The following is a 20,042-nucleotide window of genomic DNA, read 5'->3' as shown; positions in this document are numbered from 1 at the left end:
TTTTTTTTTTTTTTTTTTTTTTTTGAGACAGAGTCTCGCTCTGTTGCCAGGCTGGAGTGCAGTGGCACGACTTGGCTCACTGCAACCTCTGCCTCCCGGGTTCAAGCAGTTCTCCTGACTCAGTTTCCCTAGTAGCTGGGACTACAGGCATGCACCACAATGCTCAGCTACTTTTTTGTATTTTTAGTAGAGATAGAGTTTCACCATGTTGGCCAGGATGGTCTTGATCTCCTGACCTTGTGGTCCGCCCACCTTGGCCTCCCAAAGTGCTGGGATTACAGGCATGAGCCACCATGTCTGGCCTAGTTCAACTTTCTAGTCTCATATTTTATCATAGGCAGCCAGAAGAAGCCAACTAGTACTTTCATATTCTGCATAAAAATCTCCTTACTCATATCCATAAACTGATTAGGTACCTTTCTGTTTTCCATGTAACCACAGATAACAGTGTTGCCAGACATTCTGCTATTACCTAATAGGATCTCTTTTTTCTAGATTCCAGTAACAATTTCCTCACTGTCCTTCAAATCATTACTAATAATCTTCTAGAGACCCTTCCGGCTTTCACCCATTGCCTGTTCCCAAAGCCAGTGACACCTGTTTCAGTTTTTTTGCAATAGCAGCATCCTACTCTTGTAGGTCTTTGATGAAAGATGCAAGGAACCAGCTCATGCTAACTTTCTAAACTTTTTTCTACCACTTCCTCTATCATTACACCTAGGTTTCTATTTGGTCCATATTGCAAGATATGCCATGGTCTGACCAAATATATTGTCATTTCACAACAAAGGTCCCGACTTTCCAGCCTGACATATTGGGTCATCATATCTCACTACCTTCCTCCCTCTACTTAGCCAAATTCACATTTTAGATTTTAGAGGTGGAGTTTCACCATATTGGTCAGGCTGGTGTCAAACTCCTGACCTCGTGATCTGTCCACCTCGGCCTCCCAAAGTGCTGGGATGACAGGTGTGAGCCACTGCGCCCGGCCCCTACATTTTAGATTCTTTTACTTGAGGATTCCACTTTAAAATAGCAAATTCTCTACTAGTTAGGGGTTTTTTCAACTATAAGTTACAAAAAACCTAACTAATGCTAGCGGCTTCAATTGTCTTATACAAGAAGTCTGGAGTAGGATGTTCAGGTTTGATTCAGGGTTCCGGAGATTCCATCTTCTGAGACCCAGTGCCTTTTCATTTTTCGGCCCTTTATTACATATAGGACATCTACTATCTTCCTCATGGCTTGTTGTTTCATGATCACACTATGGCTGCTATACCTCCAGGCCTCACTGTCCATGTTCCAGGCTGGAAAACAGAATAAGGGTGAGGTGCAAAATGCCTTTTCCACAGGAGCCTTTGCCTTTTTATAATGATAGAAGTGTCCGCCCCTAGAGACTTCCACTTATATCTTTGGCCTTAACTGTGTCATTTGGCTAGTCTTAGCTGTAACCAAGTGTTTTTAGCTGACCATGTTGACATCTTAAAAGAAAAAAATGGGTCTTAATAATGAAGAAAGAGGGGATGGATAGTGGATGAGTAATGCACAGTGTTTTCCTGATTTTTTTTTTTTGAGACAGAGTCTCATTCTGTCGCCCAGGTTGGAGTGCAGTGGTGCGATTTTGGCTCACTGCAAGCTCCGCCTCCCGGGTTCACGTGATTCTCCTGTCTCAGTCTCTAGAGTAGCTGGGACTATAGGCGAACGGCACTACATCTGGCTAATCTTTTGTATTCTCAGTAGAGATGGGGTTTCACCGTGTTAGCCAGGATGGTGTCGATCTCTTGACCTTGTGATCCACCCGCCTTGGTCTCCCAAAGTGCTGGGATTACAGACGCGAGCCCCCGCACCTGGCCTGAATTGTTTTCTTACTTCCTTGGGAAACTGATCTTTGAGAACCACTTCCAGAGTAGCTCAGATAGGGTCCCCAGAGACAGAAAAGGCCAAGTGGGAAGGCACTGGGACAACTGCTTGTTCTCACTTACGATTCTGCCTTAACTGCACATCTGGGGCTGGTGAGGCAAGGTGGGGCAGGCCCTCAGTGACAAATGGTCTCTTTTCATAGCAATAAAAAGAGAGAAGCCCACCTTCCTAATACGCTGTAGGAAAGGCAGCCAGTAACTATAGGTCAGGGAATCATGATGATGGTAATTAACATTTCTATAGCAGTTCTCAAAGTTCCTTTCATGCACACTGTCATTTCAGCCTCATGGCAACGCTGAGAGGAGCTATCATTAGGCCGTTTTTACAGATGAGGAAACTGAGAGGAAGCAGCATCTGTCATTCGTGGAGCACTCCCTCCAGCTAGGCACTCTGCTAGGCCTACTCAAGCGTCATCTCATGTAATCCTCCGGGCAATTGGGCGAGAGCTATGCTATTAGTTTCTGCATGTCACAGACTGGGAAACAGGCGGGGAGAGGTTAAATAAGGAGGAGCGTCAGGACTTGACCCATGTCTTAAGAAAGGTCCTCATCCCTGTGGACACCAGGATGGCAGTCCGGGCCTTCCTTCCCTTTCCCACAGCCATCTCCAAAGCCTGGGGCTTTGTGTAAGGTGAAGGGGACCCGGATGAGCAGCGTTCAGACTCTCAGTGTCCCTATCCTGAGTCACTGGGGGAAGCAGGCCCCCTTGCTCCTGGTGGATTAGTGCAGTCTGGTTTCTTTTGGACCTTAGGCTCACAACAATTCCTGGCTTCTCTTGGGGCTCAGGTGCCGGGGCTGTTTTGGCTGGTGGAGACTAGCCTCAGCTGGCTGCCCCTGGAGCTGGGCAGGTTCTGAAGGAGGCTGATTTCCTTTCCTTCTGGGTGTTTGACAAACTAACACCACTTTCCCAGATGGTTCCAGCAATCTTCCCTTATCCCCTTTCCTCTCCCCAAATCTCTGTGCAGAGGCACAGAGGAGGAGAGTCTAGAAATAGCTCTGTTCAAAGGTTTGTTGGGCCAGTTCTCTCCCACTTCCTCCTAGAACTGCTGCCGGAGGAGAGCCTCAGGAACACATACCTCACCCTGCATCCTGCCCTACTGTCACTTTGGCATTTGCTTTTTTGAATTAATCCCTGGCAGCCTATTAATCCTCCAAGAAAAGAGAGAATGAAGGCAAAGGTGGGCTCTGAGACAAGGGACCGGCTGAAATAGGGCCCCCATGCCCTTGTCTTTAGGTCACTTGATGTCTCCACTGACTCACTGCTCTCATCTATGAATTGGTCACAATCAGTCACTGACTTGGCAGTCAAAAGAAGTAGTAGGTCTAAGTAGTAGGTCCACAGGCCTCTTTGATCTCAGTTCAGATCCTCTTCCTATCTCCCCAGGCTCAGTCCCCAGTTCTGTAGCAAAGGCCTTCCTGGCTCCACACCATTCCCAGTCATCAAATGCCCCTTCCTATGCCTTCCCTGTATTTGGCTCAGATGATGAGAAAGGAAGCTGATCATTTTGACAAGGTTCATTGGTCCCATGGGGCTATGGAATTGGGGTGGGTTCACCCTGTCTCCCGGGGCCCAGGCCCTTTTGGCACAAGCATGTGGAATATCCAGAAGCTCAGGACACTTTATCTTGTTCCTCCCTGTGGTGCAGAACCAGACACTGACCTTCAGGGAGGCGGTGCAGTTTCCAAGGGCATATTGTGATAGTGGTGATATTGGGGAGACAGAGCCAGGGAGAATAGGTGCAGGGGAGAGAGAGTCAGTGCTGTAATAAGTCCTGCCAGATCGGATAGCATCTGCTCTCACCCTTCATGTACCCACACATGCTGTCCCTACGGGAAGAGAGCTCCTTGCCCTCCAAATATGGTGCACTTCTCAGTGGTCAGCTCCACACCTGCAGTGGGGGAGCTCTGGTTGAGCGGCAAGGTCCTGGGCTCAGCCTGAGTGTGAAGAATTGAGTGTGTGGACACTGGAGGGGGTGTGGGAGGAGGATGGTCCCTCTCCAGGCCTCGGAGGGGTGGTTCATGTGGGATGGATTTGGAACCACTGCAGAAAGGGAGATTCCGGGGAGATGCTGGGGAAGAACTTCCAAACTTCCAGCAGGGCAGAGAGTCCAATCACCCCAAGAAGAGTCTGTGAAAGGAAGGGAAGTTACAGCTTTCCCCTCCACCTGCATGGAGGAGGCAGGACCAAGTGACCTGTTAGGGGAGAGGCTGGTTCTCTCCCTCCCCTCCCTGCAGCCCCCCTTGGGGTGATTCAGTGCCTGTTTGTTGAACTGGACTCAGAGGCCTCTGCCCTGACATTGTCCACAGTAACAGCAAGTAATAGAAAGCACTTTCATGTCGGATTCTCAGGGTAGGAATCTTCCAAACCCATTTTGGAGGTAAGGAAATTAAGGCTCTAACAAGGTAAAGAATGTAACATGTTTGAGGGCAGGTGGCAAGAGGAAGGTAGAACCTAGAGGTTCTTTCCATGACAGTCCGCCAGCCCCAAAGTCCTGTACCTTGACCACTCTGTCCTCCCACCCGACCCCTCAGGCCTCACCTCCCAGAGTGAGCTCCCGCCCTCCCCACAGTCTCAGTCTGAGTCTCTCCCGGGTCTCTCCCAGTGGACAAACCAAGGTGCTGCATCCCAGAGAGGTCTGCCAAGCTGAGAAACGCCAGGGGCTGGTGGATGAGGACATGGGCAAGGAGCCGGGCTGCTGGGCTCTTCCCTGACCACCCACATATTAATAAAGTGCATCGCTCCCCACCATCATCTTCTTTCTCCCAGCTCTGCTTTATTTTTCTTCATAGCATTTATATCAGCAATCTATTAAGCATCTATTTTGTTATTGTCTCTTTTCCCCAAGAGACTGTCATCTCCATGAAGCAGGGACTTTTGTTTTGTTTATGGCTGTACCCCCAGTGCCTCTAAATATTTATACGGAAAATGAATGCCTGCTAGGCCTACCACTCACTAGTTATGTGACCCTGGGCAAGTTACCCATCTCTCTCTCTCTCCGTCTTTGTTTTTTTTTTTTTTTTTGGACACAGCGTCTTGCTCTGTTGCCCAGGCTGGAGTGCAGTGGCACGATCTCAGCTCACTGCAACCTCTGTCTCCCGGGTTCAAGCAATTCTCCTGCCTCAGCATCCTGAGTAGCTGGGATTACAGGCGCCTGCCAACACGCGCAGCTAATTTTTGTATTTTTAGTAGAGACGGGGTTTCACCATGTTGGCCAGGCTAGTCTCGAACTCCTGACCTCAGGTGACCTGCTCGCCTTGGCCTCCCAAAGTGCTGTTATTATAGGCGTGAGCCACCGCACCCAGCCTCACCTATCTCTTGATTAACATTTATCAAGCCCTTGCCATGTGCTGGGCACTATTTATTCTATGAACTTTACATGTATTAGCTTATTTAAGCCCCACACAAACCTATGAGGTAGTTACTATTATCACCCTCCATCACCAACATATGAGTAAAATGAAGCCCTGAGAGCAGAGGTGGCTGCTTAAGGGAGGTGGCTGGGGGCAGAGCTGGGATATCACAGGCGGGAATAAGTGCTTGACCTAGAGCTGAATTAATTGCTGGTGCACTCTGGACCCCACTTCTGCTGAGTGACTGTCTCTTGTTCTCTGCACCCTACTCCCATATTTCCTGGCCTATAAAACAGGGCTATTCACAGCTCCACCTTTCCTTCCCTCCTTTATTGCTCACTCTTCTCCCCAACAGGGCTCAGTCTCCCAGGAGAGGATGGAACAGGCAAGACTTGGGTGCTGGGGGCCGAGGGCGAGGTCAGAGGTGTCACTGGTGCTCTGGCTGCCTGCACAGGCAGGAAGGCTTCTTTGCCAGCCTGGGAGTCAGTCTCCTTCCTCTTTTCTCTCTCACGCTCTTCTAGGTTTTGGGTTCTCTTCCTATGAAACAGGGAGGAGTTTCTCAAGCTCCGGTGCAAAGGAAAGAATAGAGAAGTTACGTGAAAGGTGTCTGTTTCCGGTAATACGGTGGTCTGGGCCCACTCCAGCTAAAAGCAACAAAAAACGCTGCATAGAATTAAATCTTTTCAAAGCATTGAAGAGCCCACAAGGCAGTAAGAAATGAGTAGGCCAAAATCTAAGTCAAAGCAGAATCTGTACTGAGGTCCCCGGTGCCCTGAGGTCATTGGCCAAGCCAAGCCGAACCTGAGCTTTGATCTTGATGGTTTGGGGAGTGAGGAAGACAGAAGTGGAAGCCCAGGGCTCACCCCAGGAGGGGACACAAATGGGTGACCCTTCCATGATGCTGAGACCCCAAAAGGCCACACACTCAAGCTAAAAGCCAGAGGAAATCCCATCCTGCCTCGCACAAGACCTCAAGGAAGGTTATTTTGGTGCTGAGCAGAGCAGGGGAAGAAGGAAAACAGCCCTTAAGGAGCTCCAGCCTCGGGCCAGCCTTCATGTGACTCTAGCCCAAATTCATTCCCATCACCTGGGAAAGGCCAGAAAACTCAAGCTTAAATTGCTGGAAGTGCCCCTGTGCTTCAAAGACATCCCACCCAATGATGTCCCCCAGGGAAGCGAGCAGTTCACAGCCAAAAGCTGTGCTCTGGTCAGGCAAGTTCAGACTTCTCATCTGTAAAGGGGAGGCTTGGCCACATGCTCTCCAAGGTCTCCCCGGAATAGAGATTTGTAGGGGTGCAACCTGAGCAAGGCAGAAGTGTGTCCCCACTTGGTATTCTCGGGCCTCTGCAAAGTGAAGAGATGGGGCTGTGATGTGCTGGATAGGCCAGCCTGTCTTCTCCAACTGAACTGGAAGGACTCGGCAGGAAGCTGTCCCCAGTTCCCAACTCTGGGGGAGGGCAGAGGGGGAATGAAAGGGGAGTGGTGTCTGAGCCCAGACTGGCCTTTGATGTGTGCGTGGATAGGTGGGCAGGTGGGGCCTGTAATGGGGCTGCTGAGGGATCCCTGAGGGCATCCTCAGTGTTGACCTACTTGAGTCTCCCATAATTGCTTCCTTCCTTTCTTGGGAGGCTACAAATAGTGAGGCCCTGTCTCTAAGCTCCTACAGCTGAAACGCCAGCACCAGCGGTGAGTGCCAGCTGCTTGGGTCCTGCCCTGGGTTGAGTGTCAGGGCAGTTTGGGGGACCCCCAATAGCCAACCTGACTCCTGACCCAGGGTCTGGCATTGGAAGCAGAGAGATGACCACAGGTGGGCCTGACAGGGGGAGGGAAGTCAGATATAGTGGACGCAGAGGTTTCCTTGCACAGTGAGGGGCTGTCGGGGAAGTTTGGACTGGGGGGTGTGCAGAGCTAAGGTGTGCCTTGGGGTGGGAGCACTGGGCTCAAGGTTCTGGTGTTCCCCTTGGTCAGGCCCCTCACTTGCTCCTTGCCTCCTTGCTTCACCTCTGAGGCTGCTCATTTCTCAGGATCATGGCCCTTTCCTCTTCTGGGAACCTGGACACCTTGCTCCAATCCTGGGGTGTTTACAATGAATCGAATCCTGGCAGTGCTTGACACCCCCCACTCTCCTTCCCCTATTTTCCTGCCAGCCTCGACCATGCCAGCCATTTGCTCCCAGCAGGGGCCCAGCAATGGGCGAATCTTCAGGGAGAGTGTTGGCCCTGGCTGTCCTGTGCTGCAGGACTCTCGTCCCGTGGGGGAACCGGGAGTGAGTCACTGGGCTAGCATGGAAAAAACTCGTGCCTTCCTGGCCGCCTTTGGGTTTTCCCAGGCTGGAGGCATCATCCCAGAAGGGCGGTGGAAGGGGCGAGTTGAAGTGAGGGGAGGTGAGCAATTCCAGGAAGGGCTTCCCCTCCGATAGAACAGGGTACCCCTATATAGAGCCTTCCTGTTCAAAACCCCCAGGGGTCAGGAGGGTAACCTCAGGGCAGGCGAGTCTCAGATTGGTAAACACCCGAACTGGTCAACTCTCAAGAGATCATCTGGTTCAGGCTCCTGACTAGGCCTTCGAGGTGGGATGAACCCCACCTTACAGATTAGGCCCCGCCCCTGAGACCCAGAGAGACAAATGACTCACCAGGGTTGCACCGCTGGCGAGAGGGAGAGAGGATCCCACGAGTTTTTCTTTTGGATGCAGCTTCCTTGAGTTCAGGGCAGGAGGCAGGATGAGGGGAGTGGTGGTGAGGTGGTGGGGGTGCCTCTCAGACCTGCCCCTCCCTGCTAAGGCCTGGCTTCTCCAAGGGCCTGAGGGCAGAGAAGCACAGGGCCAGGCTCTCCTTGTGCAAGTTCCCGTGGAGGGAGGCTTCTAGGGCATCTCATGGGCTGGGGCAGACTGGGACCGAGCCAGCCCTGGGTGTTGGGGATAAGAAGAGGTGGCAGAGAATCCAGGAGTGCTTAAGGAGCCCCGCAGTGGGGTGTGTGGGTGGTGGGGTGGGATGCTGTCTCTTTGAGGAGTTTGCGGTGATGTTGGGGCAATGAGACCTCCACACGGGGAAGTAACAACAGGACAGCAGGGGGATAAATTAGGAGGGGCTGGTGTGGTCTGGGAGGGCTGCTCAGAGGAGGGGGAGACTGTGGGGCCTGAAGCCTGATGGAGGTTAGGATGGGTCTGGGAACAGTCTCTGAGAAACACAGAGGGCAGAGGTGAGCAGGGGGGTTGGCCTGGAACTCCGCTGTGAGTCACACCCTTGTTCTGTGACAGTGAGGATGGCCAGGCCTCTGGAGCAGGCGGTAGCTGCCATCGTGTGCACCTTCCAGGAATATGCAGGGCGCTGTGGGGACAAATACAAGCTCTGCCAGGCGGAGCTCAAGGAGCTGCTGCAAAACGAGTTGGCCACCTGGACCCCGGTGAGCAGTTGGAGTGTCTGTCCCCTCCTCGCCCAGTGGGAGGCACTGCCTAGACTCTGCCAAGAGAGACCTGGGGACAAGCATGAGCACAGGACAGCAAGGGGAGGGGGCTGGTTTGTGAGGAGGAAGTGGGAGGGGAGAACTGACATAGCAGAAACCTCAGCTTCCTCATCTATAAAATGGGATGACAATCATCACACCTGCTGCCTTGCAGGGTTGTTGAGAGGACTGAGCGAGAGCACCATGAAGAATGCCTAACACATAGTAGGCACTCAGTAGCAAATAGTAGGTGCTCGATTAATAATCTGAGAGGGCAGATTTGGGAGGGGATTGCAACGGGTGCATTATCAGAGCAGGGAGGTTGAAACTGGCCCTCGGAAGGGTGTAGTTTGGGGTAGGGTGGGTCCACTTGGGAGAGGAGGGAGGGAGGTGGCGTGTGAGGCTGTTCTGCCCTCCTCATCCTACTCCCCCACTCCTCCCCACCCTTCCCTTGCACAGACTGAGTTTCGGGAGTGTGACTACAACAAATTCATGAGTGTTCTGGACACCAACAAGGACTGCGAGGTGGACTTTGTGGAGTATGTGCGCTCACTTGCCTGCCTCTGTCTCTACTGCCACGAGTACTTCAAGGACTGCCCCTCAGATCCCCCCTGCTCCCAGTAGCCTCTGCTCCAGGGGGTGTGCCGGCTGTTGGGGGCTGGGCATGTCTCCCACACTCCCTCCTACCCTCTCTCCTGTACCCCTTTCAATCTGGACTTGCCCAGGTCTTCCGTGATCAGTTAACCCATTTTACCTAGGAGGCCCAGAGATGTGAGGGCTCCTTTCCCGGGATGCCCAGCAAGTGAGGGGTAGAGCCACTCTGGGCCCCAGCCTGCCTGCTGCACCCCTGCGGCCTCCCTTGTGGATGGGAGGAGGCGGGATCTGCTGTGAGGCCCTCGAGGCTCAGCAGAACGTGCACCAATGAGACCACGATGGGAAAGGGCCTATTTAACTCCTAATAAAACACTGGCATCAGCTTGGTTTTGTTTGATTCTTCTCTGAGGACGCGTCTGCTGAGTTCTTTGCTCCTTTCTGGCCTTTTCTACTGCAGGAAGGCAGCTGAGGGCAGGGGCAGGGGCAGGGGCTCCCCCAGGGAAGTTGCAGACCCTGCAGAAATGCAGTGGCCTCCAGGGTCCAGCAGGAGGGCGTGGGGCCAACACAGGGACCCCTGTCCTCCCTTCCTCTCTCTCTCTCTCTGGGGTCTTTGAGAGAGGACCGCCTGAGTTTCCCCTGGGACTCAGTGCTCACGGTTGGATGACCTGAGGAGGGTGGGGCCGTGGGCACAGTGGGGGTGTTTGTTCCCTGCCCCGGGCTGTGGGAGCCCAGAAAGCAGCACTAATGGGATTAGGGTGTCTGAGGTGTTTACTCCCAGCCAGTAAGTTGTGCCCTGTGTGGAGGGGGAAGGGGATAACTTGAGGCAGCCCCTATCCCTGAAGCAGCAGTCCCCTGAGGGCCTTAACCCCCTACTTCTAACCCTCACTGAGTTTGTAGCCCACCCTGAGAGGTTGGCTCGAATTCTAACTCCCCTATTTCGTGCCATTTCACCTCTAACTCTCCACCCCAACCTGGATTCTTCATTCCTGACACTCATCCCAACTTGAAATGGCCCCTCCTAATACCCTCTCCGAACCTGAGATCTATCCGTGAGCCCCCACGTGTCACTGCCACTCCATACTCCATCACTACCTCACCCAGGACCTTTCCCACTGACGTTCCTGAAGGGGTCCCAGAGCCTCATTTGGGTGTGAACCTGTTCCCCTCCAGATCCCCCAGCCCCGGCCCTGAGCCTTACTTGGCATGGCAGACAGTACTGGGCATGGAGATCCCTGCCCCAGTTTTTGTTTTTGAGTCTTTATTTTTTTAAGAGACAAGGTCCGCTGTGTTGCCCAGGCTGGAGAGCAGTGGCTTGAGCATAGCCAACTGCAGTCTCGAACTCCTGGGCTCAAACGATCCTCCTGTTTCAGCTTCCTGACTAGCTGGGACTACAGGCTACAGCCACGCTGCCCGTCTAATTAAAAACAAATTTTGTTTTTCCTTTTTATAGAGACAGAGGTCTCACTATGTTGCCTAGGCTGGTCTTGAACTCCTGGCCTCAGGCAATCCTCCCATCCCCCTCCCTAGCTTTTGTGTCACCACATTTCCAGGGCAATCTCCCATCTGTCACCCACCACCCCCTGCATCTTCTTTCCTAGCTCCCTGATGGAACTACTCCCTCCCTGTCCCCCATGCTCCAGGCACAGACTACCCCTTCCTCCACCTCTCTAAAACTCAGGCTGAGCTATGTACACTGGGTGGTGCCTATTGCATCCAGGTCCCTGCTGGTAACTGCTGGGGCTTACCCGTTACCCAAACAAGAGGCTTGGTTGCAAGGCTGGGCTGGTGGAGGGTGCTGTGGCACTTAACACATCAGCCCACAGCAGGAAGGCAGTATCCACTCTCCCCTGTCCCCTGCTATGGGCAGGGCCTGGCTGGGGTATAAATAGGTCAGACCGCTGGGCCGTCCCCATTCTTCCCCTCTCTACAACCCTCTCTCCTCAGCGCTTCTCTCTTGGTTTGGTGAGTTGTGTTGGCCTGACTGGCATGCAAGGGGTGTCAGAGGCCAGGGCTGGGGCAGGAGAAGGGGAAGCTGGTGGGGGCCAGATGTGCTAAAGAGATCCAGATGTGAGACTCTGATGTGGAACTCTGGGTAGAGTGTGTGCGTGGGTGTGCATGTGTGTGGGTGTGCATGTGTGTGGGTGTGCCTGTGCACACACACACGTGCACGTAAGAGGGAGGAAAAAACCAACAGAAAAGCGAGCAAGTGGCTAGATTTGAGCTCTCCAGGTGCTTCCGAGATGTGGGCTTGCACATGCTGTTGCTATAGTATGTGTTGGTATGTATGTGCCCATGGGTATTTGCACTGGCTCATGTTTGCTGGGTTGTGCACTCAGGAGCAGGAAGCAAAGGAAAGGCAGAAGGCAACTGTGGGCGTTCGTCTGGTGGTGTGCCCCATGAGCCTCTGCCCTGCACGCAGCAGCCCAGCTCAAGAAGGAGCGTGGCCTCTCCACCTTCTCTGCCAACCCTTGCCTCTGCCATCTCACTTTGCCCCTCCCTACGCTGAGCACTAAGCAGCTGGTTTTTTCCGCTGCAGGCCCCTGGGCAGGCCTCCAGCAGCCGCACCCAGTGCTGGGAGGGAGAAGAATGGCCAGGGCGGGGCCTTTGTGGCTGAGCCGTGGGAGTGGATAGACTGAGCGAGGGATGGAAAAAATGCTGTTGTTGAGGCGAGGCCTGGCAGGCCCTGGGAGCTTGCTGCCTGAATCTCCAGAGCCTGCGCAGTGGGTTCTGCAAATGTTCACTGCCCAGAGCATGTGTTCCCCACTGTGCACACCCTCCCCGCCAAGTGCTGGGCCCACTGCTCTGGGCTCTCCCAGGGAGGGAGCAGAGTCTCCCCAAGTGCTCCTGGAGGGATGGGAGGGGAGCCTGGCATTCTGAACACATCTCTGAGGGGTGGGGTAAATAAGAGGGTCTCTGTGCCTCCTGCTCCCAGATCCTGACTGCTGTCATGGCGAGCCCTCTGGAGAAGGCCCTGGATGTGATGGTGTCCACCTTCCACAAGTACTCTGGCAAAGAGGGTGACAAGTTCAAGCTCAACAAATCAGAGCTAAAGGAGTTGCTGACCCGGGAGCTGCCCAGCTTCTTGGGGGTGAGTGAGTAGTGCTTGAGTGTGTCCCCACGTGGGGCATTTCCCACAGAGGAGGGCAGCAGTCTTGCTCTACAGCATTAGCTACAGAGGGCATCTATCAGTGGAGTGACTGCCTGGGGTGGAAACACATTGAACACCACCGCTCACTAACTGGCCCCATATGCTGAAAGAGGGCTGAGAATGAATGTGTCAGACACTGCCAGATGCTTTGCACAACTTAACTGAAGGGAAGACTAAGCTCAGAGTGCTAAGTAACTTCCCAAGGTGGTCAGTGTACACAGCTGCCATCTGGACCAGGACTGTCTGACTCTTGTCATCACGCCAACAGTGGACACTGTTTGAGTTTCTGTTTGGCTTGTAGATGTGAAGACACAGATGTGGAGATGATCACAGGCCTGCAGACATTCCCCTCAAACAATAACAATGTATATTTGTATCAAACATAATACAATTTACATATTGCTTTCATGACTATTACTACCTCATCGGATTATTAGAGCAACCTTGGGTGAAAATGTAGTGGTTCCGTCATTTTTCCATTGCACCAGGTACTCAGACTTCCTTATCCAAGGAGTACCTTCTCCATCCTAGCTTAGCCTTGAGGGTTGGAGTTCCAAACTGGACCTCCCAAAGGAGTCTCCCTGTACTCTGGTCTGGGAGTAGAAACTGGGTCTGGTCCTGGCTCCCCCTACTGGGCTTCTGTTTTCTATCTGTAGCCTCTTCTCCCTCCAGAAAAGGACAGATGAAGCTGCATTCCAGAAGCTGATGAGCAACTTGGACAGCAACAGGGACAACGAGGTGGACTTCCAAGAGTACTGTGTCTTCCTGTCCTGCATCGCCATGATGTGTAATGAATTCTTTGAAGGCTTCCCAGATAAGCAGCCCAGGAAGAAATGAAAGCTTCTCTGATGTGGTTGGGGGTTCTGCCAGCTGGGGCCTTCCCTGTCGCCAGTGGGCACAGTGCCCCACCCTGGCTCCTTCAGACACGTGCTTGATGCTGAGCAAGTTCAATAAAGATTCTTGGAAGTTTTGAGGCTGATGGTTTGAGAGACTCTGGGGGCATGGGTTGGGGGCTGAGAGAGATGTTGTGGGGTGGTGGTGGGGAGAGCTGAAGTTTTATGGAGAGCAAACCAGTGAAGTCAGGGGAGGGATGCAGGATGACTAAGAGTGTATGCACAGGCAATAAAGTTCACTCAATGAGGTCAAAGCTGAGAAGGGGACCCCATAACCACCCCCTTGCCAAGGTTTGGAAAGCTCCAGCTGTGGGATCTCAGCCAGCCCACTTACCCCTCCCACCTCTCTCCAACCTTGCCTCTGACAGGATCTTGAACCGAGGCTGGAATTGAAGGTCCCATCTGTTCCTGGCTGGGGTCTGGAATGGAGTTTGGGTGTCCTGGGAGGAAGTCAGAGGGAAAAGAATAAGGCTGAGCTGCAGGGAGGAAGTACTCAGGTGACAGTGGGATGGGGAGGAGGGCTGGCACTTAGTGCTGACATTTACAGTCCAGGCTGTGTCCTGCCACCCCCTTCCAGATCCCTGGCTTCAAACCACAGGGATGGATTAATCCTTTCCTGTCTGTGGTAGGATCAGGGAAGGCAATGTGGAGGGAGACCCGGCTGTTTGCAGCAGCATGAGAATACAGGCATTCTTGAATCCGCCGTCTCTGCCACAAAGGTCCCTGGATGAGATCTGTTATCAGTCAGGAATCAAGCTCCTTCAGGGAAGGACAGGGAACCTCAGAAGAGATGAGTGGGGGTCAGTGGCTGGGGTGGGAGTGAGGCAAAGGGTGGGAAGGTGACCATAGTTTGGAGACAAAATTCCACATATGTGGAATTTTGATCTGATAAATGAAATTGAGATTATTTCCCCCCCACCCCAGAAAATATGAGGCATGATATTGCTTCCCCTTAAGTAGGTTCAAGGCCAGTGGTTCAAGGGTGCAGTGGTGGGCTGAGGTTAGACTTCAAGGCCCTGCCTGGGTGACACAGGGATCTTTAAGGAAGAAGTGCGTGGAGATCAGGCGCAGAGGCTGGAGGGCTTGGTCCCACTGACCTCCTCTTGCGGGTCCTCTTTCCTCTCATCACGTGGGGCTTTTCTCTCAGGTTTCAGAGGAGTGGGGCAGGTGACTCAGATGTTCCCTCAGGGTTTGACTGCAGAGACTTGGGAGGAATTTCAGTTCAGGAGAAAGTCTGCTGCCTTCCCCTGTCCTCTCCATCCACCCTCCCTGGGAGCACCCTCCCTGGGGCCTCCACCTGCATCACGCTCTCCTTCAGAGATGCCTGCTGCATAGCAACCAATCCCTGCTGCCTCTCCAACCTTGCCAGTTGGGGGTGGGGTGGAGTGGGGAGCAGTGGGGAGGCCTCCCAGGCTGGGGTGGGACTGTAGCAGTGACAGGCACTACACCCTGAGCCCAGGTCTGTTCTTGGACTGGTGGTAGAAGTACTGCGGTAGAACAATGTCTGAGTGTCTTCCGGGATACAGGGAACTTCCCTGGCCCCTACTCCCTCCTTGACTGCAACCTGAGCCCGAACCCCCCTCCCCAATCCACAACCTCTACCTCAGTGCTGGGCCTTAGCCCTTCGCTGGGTGCCTTCCCTATTCCTGATTCTCAGTCCTCTATGCCAAGAGCCTCCGACAAGCCTTTCCTGTGAAAAGCAGTGAGGCCTAGAAGAAATCATTCATTTAAAAGCCCTTTAAAAACCTCTGGGTCCATATTAGCTCACGACCTTGACCATATCCTTCGCAGAAAATATCTTCCTCCACTGATCCCCATCTCAAGGGCTGTCTTCTCTGCTTCTGGAGTGGGTGGCAGGATGGGTGGGAGGGTCCTGATGCAGAGAGCTTCCTAGGACACGGGGAGATGGTGCCCTCTGTTTGGCCCACACCTCCGAAGTTTTCTTTCCAGGACAACCTGGTTTCCCTTCTTCGGCTTATTGTTCCATCAGATTTCAGATTGTGAGTTCTGATTTTTGGTCAGAAGAATAAAGTTTCTGGGATTGGGGACGTGTGTGCTATGGGAACTCAGTGTGTCCCCAGCCCTTGTTTGTAAACAACGAAGGTGAGATTGGCAGAAGGGGTTTCTCCCCAGTTCCATCCTGGGAGGCTCTGACGTGAGCATCCCCAAGTCCCCAGCCCCTTCCCATGGGCCCTTTACTTTCCCCTGGTTTCCTGGGGACAGAGAGCAGGGGAATAAAGTCAGAAGGCAGTGAGAGGGAGCTGTGTCTGCTGCCTGGATTCTCTGGGCTCACTCCCACAGTGGTAAGTCCTTCCTTCTTATGTCCCTGTTTGTCTGCTATCTGGTGGATCACACTGGATGGTGAGGGTGACGAGTGGTGGTGACCTCCACCAAGGAGGCCTGGCCCCACAAGCGGGCATGCACTCGGGGAGGAAACGGCAGAGCCTTTGGAACTTCTTGAGAAATGGCTCTGGGGTGGAGGTGGGGGTCCGGACTGGCCAGGATGCTCCTGCAGGTGCACAGAGGCCCTTGCCTTCAACTGCGGCCCCAGTTGAGTCTCCTTGAGGTGGGAGAGGCTGAGGTTTTGGGTGGTGGGAGAGAAATGATGGGTCTGGTTTAAGAATGGCAGGGAGGGCTTTGGGCTGGAGGTGAGGACAGGATTAACCTGCAGTCCTCAAGTTCTGTGGGTGTTGCCTGCTTCCTCCCTGAGGGGGAAGTGGTTTTTAGTCTGAGTCACTTGAGCTCCATCCGTCTCTTCCCTTGGCTGGGGATGGCTGTGCCATTGGAATCCAGGCCTTTATTCAAGCGTAGCCTCTGGATCCAGGTTTTGGAATGATCCTGGAGATTTCAAGAGGCCCCCTGCTCTCCCTGCCTGCTGGCCTGTCTGTGTGTGCACTGCTCTGGGCCAGAGTCTGGAGACCAGTTGGGCCAGCTCAGCCACCTCCCTGCTGCTCCTTGTTGAGCCCTCATCTCCTAGTTCCAGCCCAGCCCCCTCTCAGCCCTGGACTCTCTCTTTGCCCTGTCCCCCACTTTAATAATGGGACACTCCTCGATATCAGGTGATTCAGGCACTGGGGGAAAGGCTGGTGACTAAGGTGGGAACTGTCTGTGGAAAACCAGTTCCTAGGCTGGAAGGGGCAGAGAGAAAATCGTGACCCTTGATCTGCTCCAGCATCTGCCACCAGGCTTTTTGAGGAGGTCGTCTTGTCATCTTTCTGCCCCAGGCCTCCTTTTCAACAACTCCCAAGCAGGAGAGTCTGCGGTCTGCTTTGGGGGCTGGCCGTTCTCCTTGTACCAGCTGCTCCAGGGTTTGCTGTGGGTCTCACTGTAACCTGTGCTGATACAGATGGGCGCTCTTGTTAGTGGATTTCGGTCTCATCTTGGGTTCCAGTCTCTTGTCTTTGAGGGAGGGGCCTCAGAGGTAGGCTAGTGCTGCTGGTGGTGACTTCCTGAGGAATGGGATCTTCCCCGCTCCCTCTGCAGAGCTGCACACTGTGATGGAGACCCCTCTGGAGAAGGCCCTGACCACTATGGTGACCACGTTTCACAAATATTCGGGGAGAGAGGGTAGCAAACTGACCCTGAGTAGGAAGGAACTCAAGGAGCTGATCAAGAAAGAGCTGTGTCTTGGGGAGGTAGGTGATTGTTCCCTCATCCTCCACCCCAAAGTCTGAGTACTCCCTCTGGGGGACACATACCTACTCCCAGGATCCTCCAGCCTAAGCCAGGGGCAGGGTGGCCAAGGGCTACAGACAGAGACAAAGGAAGACGGTGGGGATTTGGGGCCAGCAAAACTCTAGCCCTCTGTGAAGGAGGATGCGTCAGGGTCTCACTGAGAAGGAGGAAGGGCTGAGTCTGGAGGGTTTAGAGAAGGAGATTGAGCCTTCGATGGTGCGGCTAGGCTTTCGCAGCAGTGGCAGAACCTGTGCTAGGGGTCGTGGGTGGTGAAGGGATGCAGGGTGTCCAGGTCCAGCTGTGTACAACCCAAGGGTAGGGACCCCGCCTGATTCTTCTCTGTGTGCACAGCATGGCCAGGGCTCTCCAATGATGCTGGCTCTCCAACTGAAACTATGTTTACAAGTTACCCTATGTTAACTCGTAAACATAGGGCAGCCAGGAGACAGAACTGGTTCTCACCAGATGGAAGTGGCATGAGGGAGGTGACTGACAGAGGGGAAGGCCCAGGAGGTTATTATAATACAATATCCCTGAGGATAAATATATATATATATAAATATAAATATATATACATATACATATATATATATTTATTTTTTTTTGAGACGGAGTCTTGCTCTGTTGCCCAGGCTGGAGTGCAGTGGCATGATCCTGGCTCACTGCAACCTCTGCCTCCTAGGTTCAGGTGATTCTCCTGCCTCAGCCTATTGAGTAACTGGGATTACAGGTACGCACCATCATGCCCAGCTAATTTTTGTATTTTTAGTAGAGATGGGGTTTCACCATATTGGTCAGGCTGGTCTTGAACATCTGACCTCGTGATCCATCCACCTCGGCCTCCCAAAGTGTTGGGATTACAGGTGTGAGCCACTGTGCCTGGCCAAGGATAAATAAGACTCTGTCACCCAGGTTAGAGTGCAGTGGTGTGCTCATGGCTCACTGTAGCCTTGAACTTTCAGGCTCAAGCGATTCTCTCACCTCAGCCTCCTGAGAAGCTAGGACTACAAGCGAGTACCACCACAATTAGATAATTTTTAAAATTTTTTGTAGAGATGGGGTTTCACTATTTTACCCAGGCTGTTCTTGAACTCCTGGTCTCTAATAATCCTATCGCCTCGTCCTCCCAAAGTGCTGAAATTACAAGCATGAGCCACTGTGCCTAGTCTTATTATTTTTACAGTTAAAAAAATCAATGCTCAAATGCATCAAATAACTTGCCTAAGGGGGCTGAACTGGAGTTCTGGGCCAGGCCGGTGAATTATCCTCCCTGTTTCCTTTAAAATTTGGCCTGGGTGCCTCTCCATCTATTACACCTTGAGCCCTGGTAGGCCCTCCCAGAAAGAAGGTCCACAGTGTGCCACATGGGCAGGGGACCAAAGCAGGTGTGGGCGTCCCCAGGCCTGATCTCTAGCTTCTGCCATGTTCCCTGCATCCTGGAGTTAATGAGGGCAAAGGGAGAGGCCATGGGTACAGTAGGGGTTAATTACAGAAGGAGAAACGCCCATGGGAGGGCCTGGCAATAACAGGAGCCCAGGCTGGGGACTAGGATCATATCACAGACAAGCAGTTTCCGCCTCCATAAGTCCCAATGTCTCCTGTGAAAACCTGTAGCTGATGGCAATGATGAGGAGACATCAGGATCTGCTTGTCTATATTTTCTTCCTGTTCCACCCAAAGGACCCTGACTCCATCATCGTAGTGGAGCCAGGCTGGGACATCAGAGGACCAGACAAGAGTGCACAACTGGGCTCCAGGCAGGCCTCTTGCACAGCTCTCCTAGCAGCAGAGGGATGCAGTGGCTTCACAGCTCCGGTGCACTGCTCTCATTGAGAGACATTTTGTCTGGGCTTATTCTCACCTAGTCCTTAGAACGGGGAGAGAGTCACTCAGAGACTTGGATAACGCTCAGTGCCACATAATCAGCAAGGTTTTTTTTTTGAGAAGGAGTTTCATTCTTGTTGTCCAGGCTGGAGTGCAATGCGCATGATCTTGCTCAATGCAACCTCTGTCTCTCAAGTTCAAGCGATTCTCCTGCCTCAGCCTTCCAAGTAGCTGGGATTACAGGGATGCACAATCATGCCCTGCTAATTCTGTATTTTCAGTAGGGATGGGGTTTCACCGTGTTGGTCAGGCTGGTCTTGAACTCCTGATGTCAGGTGATCTACCCGCCTCGGCCTCCCAAAGTGCTAGGATTACAGGTGTGAGCCACCGCGCCTGACCCAGCAAGCTGTTTTTATCAGGTGTTAGTATAAAACCCAGATGATTGTTTATTTGGCTGGGGGATGGTGTTGCAGGGAAGGCAGGATAGGCTAGCATTCCTGCTGTCATTTATTTCCATTCAGGAGTCAGGTCCCTGACCCCCTACTTCATGCCAGGCCCTTGCCTAGGTGTGGGCAGCAGGCAGACTCTGGGGGTCGAGATGCTGACAGTGTCACTGACTCAGCTGGGGCTCACACTGAGGTTTCAGGGTGGGTATGACACCATGCAGTGGTGCGAGGGCAGGGCTGGGAGTGGGGTCTGAGTTGTCCCTCCACCTGGGTCTGTGAAGATGAAGGACAACAGCATCGATGACTTGATGAAGAGCCTGGACAAGAATAGTGACCAGGAGATCGACTTCAAGGAGTACTCGGTGTTCCTGACCACGCTGTGCATGGCCTACAACGACTTCTTCCTAGAGGACAAGAAGTGACCCGGGCTGCCCTCCGCCCTTACCCTCCACCCCTTGCTGCTGACCTTGGCTGCTCCTCTCATGGACCCTCTTTGGCCCCCTGCCCTCCTCTCCCTCCCAGATGGACCCTTCCATGGGAGGAAATAAAGTTTCCATTGCAGGTGCTGGGAGTCTGGTTTTGAAGCTGTCTTGTCTACCTTGGCCTGGGGAGAGGGGAGCACAGGAGGGGTCTCTCCTTGAGTGGGTTGAGACAGCCTCTGCCTCTGCGGTTTAGGGTCCTGGGGTTTCACTGCATTCTTCTCCTTCTTTGGTGTGGATGTCTCATTGGTCTTGTCGTGGCTTAGTTT

At 53.0% G+C, this 20,042-nt stretch overlaps 2 protein-coding genes across 9 annotated transcripts in view; both read left to right on the top strand.

Moving 5' to 3' along the window:
- Positions 1–13,429, top strand: part of LOC112635580 (protein S100-A4) — a 21,653-nt gene extending 8,224 nt beyond the window's left edge. The window contains exons 1-5 of one of the 7 annotated variants that reach the window (XM_025403800.1): positions 8,191–8,599; positions 9,931–9,933; positions 11,120–11,270; positions 12,241–12,396; positions 13,129–13,429. In XM_025403800.1, coding sequence (XP_025259585.1) covers positions 8,535–8,599; positions 9,931–9,933; positions 11,120–11,270; positions 12,241–12,396; positions 13,129–13,293 — 540 coding nt within the window. In that variant the 5' untranslated portion in view covers positions 8,191–8,534 and the 3' untranslated portion in view covers positions 13,294–13,429. Of the gene's footprint in view, positions 1–6,884; positions 6,957–7,762; positions 7,841–8,190; positions 8,676–9,173; positions 9,692–9,930; positions 9,934–11,119; positions 11,275–11,537; positions 11,587–11,992; positions 12,094–12,240; positions 12,397–13,128 lie in introns of those variants that run through there. The other 6 variants (XM_025403810.1, XM_025403836.1, XM_025403846.1 and 3 more) reach the window with 6 other exon arrangements.
- Positions 13,430–15,618: 2,189 nt separating this feature from the next.
- Positions 15,619–19,865, top strand: S100A5 (S100 calcium binding protein A5). 2 transcript variants are annotated; one of them, XM_025365302.1, is made up of 3 exons: positions 15,619–15,652; positions 16,833–16,984; positions 19,576–19,865. In XM_025365302.1, exons 2-3 carry the CDS (start codon positions 16,847–16,849, stop codon positions 19,714–19,716), a joined length of 279 nt encoding a protein of 92 aa, XP_025221087.1. In that variant the 5' UTR covers positions 15,619–15,652; positions 16,833–16,846; the 3' UTR covers positions 19,717–19,865. The 2 variants fall into 2 exon arrangements, with proteins under 2 accessions (XP_025221087.1, XP_025221076.1); XM_025365291.1 differs by lacking the exon at positions 15,619–15,652 and adding an exon at positions 16,341–16,408.
- Positions 19,866–20,042: the final 177 nt, after the last annotated feature.

The sequence above is a fragment of the Theropithecus gelada genome, chromosome 1, assembly GCF_003255815.1.
Source record: "Theropithecus gelada isolate Dixy chromosome 1, Tgel_1.0, whole genome shotgun sequence".
NCBI lineage: Eukaryota > Metazoa > Chordata > Mammalia > Primates > Cercopithecidae > Theropithecus > Theropithecus gelada.
This window is presented reverse-complemented; position numbering and strand designations above follow the sequence as displayed.

Bases quoted from the DNA above. Each gene is read 5' to 3' on its own strand.
- S100A5 (XM_025365291.1), top strand. From the start codon at position 16,387: ATGGGACACTCCTCGATATCAG. The intron at 16,409-16,832 runs GTGATTCAGGCA...CTCCCTCTGCAG, and splicing joins GGGACACTCCTCGATATCAG to AGCTGCACACTGTGATGGAG. The intron at 16,985-19,575 runs GTAGGTGATTGT...GGGTCTGTGAAG, and splicing joins AAGAGCTGTGTCTTGGGGAG to ATGAAGGACAACAGCATCGA.